Here is a 13,174-nt window from a genome sequence, read left to right as displayed (position 1 = left end):
CTTGCGGGTCGTGTTCAACGTGCGTCTGGTCAAACGGAGGACCTACTTTATCGTGGGAAGAGAAGATTCGGATGCGGAGGCTGAGGTCCACTTTGACGACGTGGATGAACTATTTTACGGCTTTTGGGCGCAAATAGTTATTCTGGATCGCAATTGTAAGCATAGGAGTTTTTGATAAGTTCTCAGACGGAGGGGGCGGATGGTACTCACAGCGTCATGAAGGAATGGTATTGTGTGTTACCAATCTCTTTCCGCACATCAACCAGAAATGACTTGACTTGATCTGGAGACCAGCCTAACGCTCGCGTAAAAACAGGCATTGTTAATGGCTCAAGAACAAGCAGCCAGTTCTGCGTCATTAGATGGCCTATGTGCTGCAACTTTTTCCCAGGATAGCACGCATTTGTCGGCGCGCCGTTTCTGGTCTCAACGATATGCTTAAAGCCTGTTTCCTGTAATAATGGCTTGAACTTATTCGGGTAGTATAACGTTGTACCAAAACTGCGCATTCCTTGCTCTAGCAGATCATTCCATTTGCGGAATGCGGTGCCGTCTAATGAATGATTTGGTGACTGTAGAATTGCGATCCATTCCGTAAATTCGACCCATCCTCCAGGCTTCAGGTTGTCGAAAGTCGATTGGATTAACTTCTTCTTATCCTGAATATCGCCAAGTTGTCGAATGTGAATAAAATCGAAGTTACCGCCGCCGGTGAAGTCCCAATCATGCGTAATATCCATTGTCATAAAGCTACAGTTAGATCTGGTATAAGGCGGCTGGACCGGATTAATGTCCACGCCTAGAACGGAACAGTAAGGATGTTTTTGGGCTATCAACCAACGCCACGATTGTTAGCTTCAATGGCAATGGCACAGAAGGAAATGAGCGGGGAAAAGACTTGCCAAATTCCTAAATACGGCAAAATGGCAAATGTTAATAAAAGATGCAAATCATTACATTCGTTCAATGATAAGAACTTACCAATGCCCATGCTCCAGGGCCAGTGCCGACATCAAGGACCCGCCTCGGCTTTGATGAGATAGGTGCTAAATGAAGCTGCCCTTCGAAGACATCGATGATGACGGTGTGCTGAATGACTGGCGCAATCTGTCAGCAAGCACACAAGCTAAAGAGTAGCGAGGGGGTGGCGCGCCCGGGGCCTCAATCCATACCATTTCTGGCTTGCTCTTGCTAAAACGAAAGCACATTAGCACACGAGTAATTAAGATACGTGCTATCGAAGAGTATGATTGACGGGTGAGACGGGAACATACCTGGCTGTTTGGCAGCAAGCCGTAACCTGTAAATTGTTTAATTAATTCTCGGATGCCAATGGCTTCTCAGAACCGGGAGACGGACGAACAGAGGATTTGTTGAACTTCTTGACGAAAGATTGAAAGAAAAGTTTGGAGCGTGACCCGCTGGCCCGAGTGGAACTACTTTGCCAAGTCAGCATGAGCAAACAGATGAACCAATCAGCCAATCTACCAATATGGTAGGTGATATTCCCCGGTAATGAAGTGATTCTGAACTACTAGCAGCATAATGGGTAAGTCTTACCGTTCCAAAGGCCGATAACTCGTCATGTATTCAGCTGAAGAATCAGAAGAGTCATCTAGATCCTCCTTGGGCCGAAGACTGCTTGGCTGATCAACGGCATGGTCTTCAATTGTAGGCTATTTCTCAACAGTCAAAACGCCATCGAATCGCAATTTGGCTCAGGGAATTCCCACATCATCAACTCCGGCCCTTGCAGCCGCTGCCGGGGAAAGCGTTTGCCGGTCCCATCCGCCCGAGCAACGTGAGCGGACGCTTACGGGTGTGCCAGGGATACTCCCGCTCTGGTTTTGGTTTTGGCTGTCGCTAGACACGCTCGAGGCATAGTTCAGCGAGGAGGCGACGGTGAGTGCCGACATCAAGGTTTGCGCAACGGGCCTTGTCATGGCTGATGACTGCAGAACTAGGGAGTCGGTGGACCCGCCACTACGTCTCGTTGAACTTGGGTCGTGCCCATTGTCCGTTGCGTAAGCCATTTGTTGTAACGAGAGTGAAAAATAAAAGAAAGAAAGAAAGTGAGAAATGGAAAAGAAAGAAATGTCGGTAGTTAGGCCTTCGCTGTTCGATTTGCTACAGGAATTATATTCGCGGTTCCGACGTCGTCGAGTCAAACTTATCGAGCTAATGGGTCGGAATGGATGGGGTCATGTTACTCTTCTATAATTTTTCCCTGCCGGTTGGTACTGAATCCATCTTTGTCTCGTTCTCTCAGCGGTCATCCGAGTCTAGCCCTGTCCGGTTAGCTCAGAACCCTCTGCGTGTCTCCACTAATAACGGATCAGGAGGATTCTCGCTCGCTCTAGCGCAGTTTAGAGTTTAAGGACGCGTGCCCTCGGGATCCCAGCACGCGCAAATCAGATCCGCTGCGAAAGCTCACCGCGAAGCGGAAGGAGACAATCCATCTCACAGCTTGGTTATACTCTACTGTGCCGTTTCTTGTTTGTTGCTGTTTTGGCGAATCAACAATTGATAATCTTTTTTTTTTGTCTTTGTACAAGGTCATTGTATTTCCATCCTCTGTAGATACGAGCAATGTCAATTATCGTGCGGGAACTTCCATGGAGCCTAGTGGCATGCGAGGCGTCTGTGGCGTCTAATGGCTTCATCAGATGCCGAGCGACTGACTAGTAATACTGGTAGTAAGCGGCTGGAGGGCTGAACAGCCAACTTCCACAATGTGACGTTGAGACCCCTGACATGTGTCCCGTCGCTCTGGCCCCGTCAGTAACGATGGGCTCCCTGTGGGGGATGCTGTTGAATAAGTGCTAGGGTATCACGTGCAAGCAGGGATGCTTCAGATTACGCGCCAAAATGGCGACGCCCTAAAGGGGCAGAGTTTAACAGAACACAACATGAATACACCAATTCACATCAATGAACCGAATACACGTAATGTCTGACACCAACAAGCTCATTCCAAAAGCTTTGCCCTGACTTGCTCGTCCTTAGCATCGATCTCAGAGTCTGCTGCTCCATCATTCCCTAGCGGCGGCTTCGACCGCCTCATACCCCTGACTCCGCGGACAGTATAGTCGAACAACTCTCCCAGGGGCAGCCATAGATGGCTGTGAGGTGATGCGGGGGCGCCTCGTAAGAAGCGGCGCCTTGTCCAAAGAGTGGCCTCACCGTCTTCTCTCGAACCGGAATCCCGTGACCCAGGGTCCTCGTAGCCCCGTTCTGACGAGGGCAGGCTGGCGATCAATTCAATTCAATTCAATTTAATCACACATCTGGTGGACGAAAGATCAACTAGTGAACCGTGCGAGCGTGCACGTCCCATGAAACGCACCGTGCCACCCCTGCTTCAACTCAATCAACGCCTCAGATTGAATTGATCGCCACCCTGGACGAGGGTGTTGGGATTTTCCTCTGAAGTCTGCCGAAAATCCGCCTCCAGCCACCACCCCCTCTATCTCCCCGTTGATCCAGAGACACATAAGACATCAGGAACCCTAGGTACCATTCAGAGGCGATTTGAATCAAATCGCCCACCAAAACGGGGTTACATGATGTAGAAATTTGGTTCATATCGCTTTGGTCGAAGTCGTATAGCTAATTGGCTGAAAATTACCCCAGCTCCACATTTGGGGTTAGCTAGCGTCAGCTTGGGGTTAGTATAACATAGAGGAAAGGGGACTTTAATCAATCGAGAAAGACAACAAGACTACTCATCTCTTCATATTCTATCACCAAGATCAAAGAGGTGATATCGAGCAGCAATGGAGGATATTGTACAGCTCAATCAGGACTATCAGATACTGATCTGTCGACTATGTCAAGCAGCCGTTCGGCCCGGCGCTGGCATCGAGTCACACTTTCGATTTGTCCTAGTCCTACAGTCCAAAATCAATTGTTGTACAATTGATTTAATTTACCCCACTTTCCAGGGGGTTGACTTGGATTTCTGATTGGTGCTTGGTTACACGTTCAGGCAGGACAACACTTTAACAGCAGCGCGTCGAGTTTTGACTCCTGTCCATCAGGGTCTATCACGACGAATGTCAGATCTAGCCAACAATTTATGATTTTTTTAGCTCTTAAGAAGTATCCCTCAGACCATGGCACTCAAGCCTATGACGGAGCTCGGCCCTTCCAACCCTATATACCCGTTTATGCATCTGTCTGAGTATCGGATTCTTGTTTGTCAGAAGTGCCAACATGCTTGCTTGGCTAGAGAAGTTGCCACTCATCTTGCCAAAAGGCATCCTGGAATAGACCCAGGGCCCCGACGCAGGCTAGTAGAAGATACCAAAATGGTACCGAATGTGCTACAAAGTCGGGTCGAGCTACCATGCAGTACCCACCTGCCGGTCATACCCACCTACCGTTCAGCGAAAAAAAGAATTCCCCATACAAAATGTCTAACTTCACTTGCACAGTGCTTGGCCAAAATTAAAGTTATTTACACGGAACAGATTGTGTCTTACTGAGAGTTTCATGCTGTTTCATATTGGAATGTTCATTTGTATTTTACACAAGCAGTTTGGTCGCATGGCACTAATGTAAATTTTCTCAAAATGTCTCCTTCATCACCCAGCCTCCCCAAAATTTCATCAAACTTTTATCTATAGCAGCTTCCTTTAATCGCCTTGAAAATGCCTCAATAGTCTTATACAGAGAATGATGTCATTGAAGCTATACTGGATGTTACAGATAATCACCTCTTGCAGCACCGGGCCGCCCAGAAGCATGGAATGCCCCAAACCACTCTGTCTGACCGATTAAGAGGCCTACCGTCAAAGTCCGAGGTCACCCAACCTGCCCAGCTGTTATACAAATCCCAAGAGGCTAGATTAGTTGCATGGATACTTCGACAAGAGGCCTTGGGCTATACTCCTTCCCACAGTCAAGTTCGTGTCACCGTAGCTGCCCTGTTGAGACAGCAGGGCCAGGAAAGGCCTATCGGTGTACACTGGCTAGTCAGGTTTATTAAACGCCATCCAGAGATCTATAAGAAGGTAGGAAAACGCCAGGAAGCTGCAAGGTTCAATTCTTTTACCCCAGTGGCCGTCAATTGGTACTTTAATATCCGGGAGAGCGAATATGGCTGGATCAAGCCTGAGAACACGGTTAATGTTGACGAGGGCGGTATCATGGCTGGATTTGGTGAGTACTGACTACTTCTGATACAAGACTTACTAATAAATTGCAAATCTAGGTTTAGATTCCTTGGTAATTGGCAGTAGCGATCCCAGAAGGAAGGCCTTCCTCAAAGGCTCGCAGTCCCGCACTTGGACTAGTTTTATCGAAGCCGTCACTGCAGATGGCCGTCTTCTAAACCCGGGAATTATCTTCAAGGGCAAAGAACTTCTGAAGCAGTGGTTTATCGATGAGTTTAACAAGATCGTCGACTGGTATTATATCACGTCCGATAACGGCTGGACAGACCACCATATCGCGGTCGAGTGGCTCAAACAGGTTTATCTGCCCCAAACGCAACCAGCAGATGAGTCTGATGCAAGGCTCATCATATTAGATGGCCATGGGAGCCATGTATCTGTGGGTGTCTACCTGTTCTCGATCAGAAATACCGCTGACTGAAAATCCAGGATGAGTGGATGGCCACGTGTTTTTTGAACAACGTGTATTGCTGTTACCTGCCTGCACATTGCTCTCATGGCCTACAGCCACTGGATAATGGTGTTTTCAACGCATCCAAGGCTGCATATCGAAAAGAACTGCAGAAACTCACCAGCCTGACCGATTCTGCGCCCGTGGACAAGGTCAACTTCATCAAGGCCTATGCCAAAGCCAGAGCAGTGGGTATGACGAAGAAAAACATCCTCTCAGGCAGGAGAGTGACGGAAAACTGGCCGATTTCACGACGGAAAGCGCTCATGCATCCTGAGATCCAGCCAGACAAGAGAGAAACAACGCCCGGGCCAGACGGCCACAGAGACGGGCAAGTCGACTCTGATCATACGCCAACGACCAGCCGCCACATCAGAGATCTGGGGAAGAACAAGAGCCCATCAATAAAAAGACGTTATTCTGTGATATCGAGAGGGTTTGAAGCTCAAGAGACAAAGATCGCCTCCCTCGGCACCAGAATAGCCAGTCTGGAGGAGGAAGTTGGCCGGTTGCGCAGAGGCAAGAAGAGGAAGGCGATACTGAATCCTAACAAAGGTTCATGACATTGGCCGAAGCTCTAGTGGCTGGTAACGCTATTTCTGAGCCAAACAAAGCAGTTGAAAGGGCAGATGCTGTTGAGGATGTGATCGAGGCGGGAGGGATGGAAGAAGATGAGAGGCCAAATTCGGAGGAGGAAGAATTAACTGTGGTACGCAGGCAGGCAGGGCGTGAAGTTAGAATACCGCGAAAATACCAAGATCCACTTAATTCTAAAACGGAATTCGAATGTTATTTCACTCTTGTTATTTTGGTTGGATTTCCTACATCTGGTTAAAAAATTGCATTTTGTATGCGGAAATGTTTTTTTTGCTTACCGGTAGGTGGGTACTGCCAAGATCAGCCCATGTTCGTACAGACGACCGGCGCGAGTACCAGACTTCTGGCTCATTTCTTACACGATGATGAGCTAAGCTATTTATAGCCTAGATTCTCATAAGCACTTGCCCTAACTAGATAGGTGGGTACCTTACTAATAGCGGATCTATTCAATTCGATTCAATTCACTTCGGTCGCCCGTAATTGAATTGAATTAGGTCTGAATTGAATCGAATTGAAATGAAATTGATTGAATTGAATTGAATTGCCCAGAATTGAATTGTCCGGAGCGCTGACGCATCGGTATGGTATTTTTGCATGTGGTGCATCTGAATAGGAACATCGCTCCCTGTTCTCGTAGAAGAGTTTCGTTCAATCAATTGACATTCGGGCTGTGAAGGATCTAGGGCTGTATTTTCGAGTTCGCCCATGATGTGCCTGCAACTGCAATCGCGATGCTGCACGAGCAATAACAATTTGTTGAGGATGACGAATTCCATTTTGAGTTTGATGCTGTAGACCACGGGCTTGTAAGTTGTTTGGATAATAAAGAGGCTCATGTACTGCGTGACAATGAGGCTGATGTCGAGGAGGATAACGAGGATGTTGACGATGATGAGGTATCGGATAATCTTGCGCTCCATGGCTTTTCTGACGGCGAAGATAGGCTTGAGCCCGCGGGCTGTCTCCCAGATGTAGAGACCCGAAATGATGGTTTCTTGTATGCAGAAACCTGCGAGTTGGATGCGCTCGTAGATGTTAAAAGCGCCAAGAAAGCGGCCCGACTCTTTGGTGTTGCTACCAAGGAACAGGATCGAAACGGGGACGTGGAGGATAAAGAAGTTGAGGATGATCATATACAGAACCCAGCGCGTCTTTGACTTGTCCTCGACGATAAGATGTAGACGGGAATAGAGCACGACAGATTGACCAGTGACCATCCCATACCAACCGATACACGTAAAGACGCAGAGGAGGAAATTCGGGCCCAAGCTATAGTAGCGTAGGAAGACTACGATCGAATGGAGGATAATGCCCAGCGCCGCCGTGACGATGCTCCAGAAATAAAGGCCATCGTAACGCTTGAATTGACTGAGGAGGGATATGAGGATCTCGACGCAGTTATAGCATGCGATGGCGAAGAAGCCGGCGATGGTCATGTTGATGGGCAATGACACGGAAATGGGACCCGTTTCCCCAGACCCAGTCGCCATGATTGAGCTGAGCTGCCGACGGATCTCCGACGGTCATGGCAAGAGGGAGGGATAGGTAGAGAAGAGAAAAGGAAAATAAATGGAAAAAAAAAAAAGGGGGGGGGGGACACTGGACAAAAGTCAAGTTACAGTTGCATGGTGAGTGCGCTTGGTGTGTCTGTGGTTAGGGTTGACAGGTCTGGGCATTGAAACCTAAGTAGATGTGAATAAGGAAAGAAAAGGGAGGATAGAGCTTCAACCTGGATCGTTACGCTATTGTGGTTGATCTTGGTATTATAGCGCGTCATTCTTCAGGTTTCTTGTATTATAGACTACCTCACAGCTGGGGTTTACTAATCCTGATGATCGTCGTCATCAGTCCAGTAGCGGCCAATGACACTCGTTGCAGATTACAAGGGTATTTCCGCTAGAACCAAAAACCAACTCAACCGTAAGTCGGGACATGATTCAAGCTAGACGTTTTGTCAACCCACCGGTCATCCCTAGCTCACAACACCTCTGAACGTCAAAGATGCCCCGTCCCTTTTCTCATTTCCGGAATTCCGACAGCTTTTTCACAACTTGTGGCTTGAAACAAGGTTATTAGTTGAATGGAAGGGAGGGGAACTCGGCCAGTGAAATGAATTTAGAAAACCTCATACTAGACATGGGGGGTGCCGGCAGTGAGATCCCCCCTTTACCGATGACACGGACACGGTATCCATCCCTTAGGCTGGTAAAGGTTTAGCTGGGGCACGCTATCGACGTCCGCGCCAACCTAGATAGGAAGACAACTCCTAAACGGCGGAAACGTCAAGCATGCGCCATCAGAATTACTTTATATAAAGTTTGCTTACGTCCTTGCTCAATAATAAGATGTGAGCTATCAAGTTATGGCATTTGCTATTTGATATATCACTGCCAACCTGGCAGCTGCGAATGTCATTAAAAAAAAGGAGGTTGCAGGTGCCATCGTTCCACCACGACATGGGGGACCGCATTTTAGAGTTTGAAGAGAAAACCAGGCGAACAGGTAGAAACTCTTCAGTGACGGCACAGTCACGTTGACGCCCAGCCGTCTTGCACGTGGAAGCCCAACCCCCTGCTTCACGGCATTCGTCAATACCCCAGGAATGGGTCGCGTTGGGTTTAACTTTCAAGAAACAAACAGATTGGCCCAGAGTCAAAAGTTACATGTTTCAAGCTGTGATCCCAGCGCCCCTGTTGCTTGTAGCTCGGGAACCCCACTCGCGCGATTAGTTCAAGGGTCCGATCAAGATCCTGTGCTCGACCAATGCCCGATTTTCGTGTATTTTTGATGACAGTAGAGTAGAACTCGTTAGAAATGAAGTACAGTTAATGAACTTGGTGAAAAGCATGTCAGCACTTGCACGGTTATGTTTCTGTAGTCTCCCAGATGCCGACATCTTTTGAAGCCAGCGTACCGCGCGTGCATTCATGCAAATCATGTCTGTACAACAAATTAGAAATGTCTGTGAACAGTCCGGAAATTTAAAGTTCTGTCATCACACTTAAATCACACCACGGGACAGATGGTTTATGCGTAGCATTCTGCAAGCGTATTGACACTGTCCTGTCTGGGTATGGACAACTCGATGATCTTCCGGGCGCATATCTCATGGATGGGTTTCCGGGAGACTTCGACAGGGAGTGGTCTCTATCCAATAGGCGAGAAAGAAGCCATAACGGATGACCTCCAAATAGAGCCGTTCTTTTCCTAATAACAAACCCATAGTATAGGTAAATTCTTCTAGCATAAGTATCGTGGACATTTGTATAGTAGTAGTAGATTTAGATGGGTGTAATGATAACAAGTCTAATCGTCGTCCGACATTCGCAACGCTTAGTGTTGACCCTGGTTCGACATACTCTCCAAGATATGTCTATCACTCTTCTCCCACGGATAAATCGAGCTCCAAAGACCGAAGCCATAGGTATGTTGATCAAGATCAGGCGGGCTGCCATCGGTTGGTAGGATGCTTGAAACGCATCGGTTCACTGTTTGCGTCTTGGGTCATATGCAAAATACTTATCTCCTGAGAGCTCACAAGCCTCCAAGGCGTACCCCGCCCCACCTTATCCCTGTCATCACAGCAGTACCAGCGAGGTACTAATTGTCAAAAGTAGGGTAGCCCTGATCGGTTTAGCTTCCCTGACAAGGATCTGATGCTCCATCTGTATATAAGGAGCTCTGCTGGCCCCCTCCTATGATAGAATCAAGGCTCTTTTAACCCTCTCTTATGTGCCCCTCTGCTGTGCGTGCCACAGTTATGAGCCCGGGTAGGTGCAAGTCCTAGTAACTTCCACTGCCCTATTACACACACATATTTTATCTTATCCTGTAACAGAACCAATTACCTCTCTCTATATCCCTTTCAATGATCATCAAGCATGACAATCTATGAGCGAAGCTCCTCGAGCACGACAGCCCGTACAATCCTGCGCGGCCCCGATAACTGGATTCCATGGATTCAAGAGATCGAATTACAAGCTGAAGCTTACGGAGCCTGGCCGCGAATCGACCCCGAGCGTGCCGACCGGGACTCTGACAAGCCAGAAGAGCCAGTTATAGAGGACTTCGAGACTTTCATGAAGCGCAAGCTCGCCGAGCATGAGATCAGGGTAGGCAAAACGGCAGAAGAGGAAATCCCGCCTACGAAGCCCTCTACCGGCGATCTTAAGATCTTCTATGAAGCCCATCTCCTAGCCCTACCGCACCTGCAAAGGCAGCATAGGCAGCGAGCCACCGAATACTCACGCATTATGGCCCATATTGTTGAGAGCGTTGACTCCAGCATCCTAGCAGCAGTGCTCGGTCAGATCAAAGAAGAGCACCCAACAGGCTATACTATACGCCAACTACTAAGGGGCTTGAAAGAAGATCTCGCACCAAGCATCTCAACCACGATTCGTGAGATTACACAGCGATATCTCAAGATCCTCGACGATGCCTCCAAAGCTCGACAGAGCCCCGAACAGTGGCTGCAACGCTGGCAAGAGGCCTACGCACAAGCAAGGCCATATGAGATCCCTGAGATCTTAGGAAACCCAGGTGTTGACCGCTTTTTGGAAGCTGTAGAGAAGAGGATAGCCCCTTCCTGGGCGGAAGGCGAGCGAAACGCGCTTCTCAAGAAGGAGAAATTGAATGAGGAGACCTCCCTCACCGATCTAGCCAGTGAGCTACGAGGTGTTATCAGAAGAACCCAAGTTGGCAAGAGCTATGCGGTCCACGCGACCCTTGGCAATCGCTCAGATAAACCAAAGCACAACAACTGCCCCTGCAAGCGCGATAACCATTGGTGGAAGGCTGAGGAATGCGCCCTACTTATCTACGCCGTAACCGGCACGGCACCTCGGCATGTAAAGAAGCCCTCAGACGGTGAACTTGACCGCATAAGAAAGGAGCTTGACAAGCCCGTTTGGAAATGGTTGAAGCCAAAAGTCTTGAGAAACAGCGGTGAGGCATGCTCCCCTGCTCAGGGCAACCCTGGTTCCTCCGTGTACCCTGGAAACCTTATTAATTTCATCCTATCACCCGACATCCTAGCCGAAGCTGAGCGTAACATCCAGCTCCATATAGCGCACAAGGGACCCCTTCACCCTCTTACACGAAGCACTCTACTGGATACCTGCGGCGCTACGCACCTAGTGAACAGTATAGCCATGCTCGAAAAGGACTCCTTCGTCCCTACCCACGGGGACTATGTGGAAGCCGGCGATACAAGCTTTCCAATCTTAGGAAAGGGGACTAGGGTGATCCGCAAGATCATGAACGGGCCCTCGGGACCAAAGACCCAATCACTGACCCTAAGCGAAGTCGTCGTCGTGGAGGGATTCCACACGAATATCGTCTCAGAAGCCCTTTTGCGCACGTCAGGAGCATGGTATTCGGGTTTTGACTGCTCACTGCGATGGGGAACCCCGAGAGAGAGCGTTGTTCTCATACAGCTGCAGCGCAAGTATAACGTTCTGATACTTCAATTGAAGCCTGTTTCTGCCTACTCTCCTATAGACCATCCTATGCTCGAAAATGTGATTCCGATCAGCAATGAGGTGGTTCTCTGGCGCGATGGCGCAAGCGTAATGCATTTCTTTGCTTCCCGAGCATGGAGATCATCTAGAGATACCAGGAGACCGCGAGATGATTGCGAAGCCCTGTGGCACCTCCGATCAGGGCACCTGGGTAAGGAAGCCCTTCAGAAGCTTGTATACCATGCTAGGAACGTGCGAATCAACGGAACAGCGCGTATTAACTGTGAGACCTGTGCTCGAACATACGCAACCCAGGTTATCAGTCGCCGTCAGCCAGATGAGCGCGCCCCAAGGCCGTTTTGGAGGGTCCATTGGGACCTCCAAGAGTACGAACCGGGGTATAACGGCTCATGTTACCTGTTGATTATAAAAGATGAATATAGCGGTTGGCTATACGCTATCCCGTTAGCAAGCAAGAAAGGCTCAGTGGTGTTTAACGCGCTATTTCAGTTTGAACGCTGGGTCAAGCGCCAATTCGGCCTTGTTATCGGCAAACTGCGCAGTGATAATGAGCCAGCTGTGATCCATGCATCAGGAAACACCGACTTCCTCCGATGGGTGCGATTTGAAGGCATAGATGTTGAGCTAGCACCACCACACACGAAGGAACCTAATGGAGGCTCAGAAAGAGCAGGAAAAGAGGTATCAGAAAAGTCAAATGCAATGCTCAATGGAGCACAGCTACCCCATTCGCTGTGGCCAGAGAGCACGCAAACCTCGGCATTCCTGCTTAATATAAGTCCAAAAGCCACAAAGGGATGGCAGTCACCTATAGAGGTATTACAAAATTGGTTCAGGCGCGAAGCGCCACTACAGATAAGAGAGCACACGGCAGACCTTAGACCTGATTGGAGCGGCGTGCATGCCTATGGCTGCCGCGCATATCCATTAGATCGAGACAGAGAAGCCGGGACGCATAGGAAGGCGTTTAAAACGAGCCCCAGAGGCCATATCGGGTACTTAGTGGGCTACACAGCGCATAACATCTACCGGATTTGGATTCCTCGGCTTGAGAAGGTCGTAGTCACTCGCAACGTCAGGTTCAATGAGCATATCTTCTACAAACCGGATAAAGAACGCTCGGAAGAGCTCCCGGAGAGGGTATTCAAATCGTGGATCCTAAATCTCGATGACGATGACGAGGTGGACTTACCGGAAAGACCTATCCAAGTTACAGAATCCGAGGGTCTGAACTCGGGGGTGGAGGTGACTGAAGAAAGCAGCGCTAACCCCGCGGAAAGCGCTATCGAGCACCAAAACCAGCATGCACCGATTCAGATCACTAATGGACTTCAGACCCCAGAAGCGACACCAGAGCCTATGAGCAGGCCTGACGCCGAGGGAGACGACAGAAGCATCGCAGACACTTACGCAACATCTGAGAGCTTCGCAACAGCCGAGGCAAGCGAGTCGCCAAGTGCACA

General features: G+C 49.0%; 2 protein-coding genes across 2 annotated transcripts; both read right to left on the bottom strand.

Annotated features, from left to right (window-relative positions):
* Window positions 1-742: 742 nt before the first annotated feature.
* FOXG_15542 (uncharacterized protein) lies at window positions 743-1,943 on the bottom strand (the record flags this gene model as incomplete). The annotated part of the gene is made up of 5 exons (XM_018395641.1): window positions 743-799; window positions 982-1,097; window positions 1,275-1,300; window positions 1,561-1,676; window positions 1,818-1,943. 5 exons carry the CDS (start codon window positions 1,941-1,943, stop codon window positions 743-745), a joined length of 441 nt encoding a protein of 146 aa, XP_018255840.1.
* Window positions 1,944-6,689: 4,746 nt separating this feature from the next.
* FOXG_15541 (uncharacterized protein) lies at window positions 6,690-7,718 on the bottom strand (the record flags this gene model as incomplete). The annotated part of the gene is made up of 1 exon (XM_018395640.1): window positions 6,690-7,718. The coding sequence occupies one exon, from the start codon at window positions 7,716-7,718 to the stop codon at window positions 6,690-6,692; it is 1,029 nt and encodes a 342-aa protein (XP_018255839.1).
* Window positions 7,719-13,174: the final 5,456 nt, after the last annotated feature.

Source organism: Fusarium oxysporum, chromosome 15, assembly GCF_000149955.1.
Source record: "Fusarium oxysporum f. sp. lycopersici 4287 chromosome 15, whole genome shotgun sequence".
NCBI classification, from domain to species: Eukaryota; Fungi; Ascomycota; class Sordariomycetes; order Hypocreales; family Nectriaceae; genus Fusarium; species Fusarium oxysporum.
This window is presented reverse-complemented; position numbering and strand designations above follow the sequence as displayed.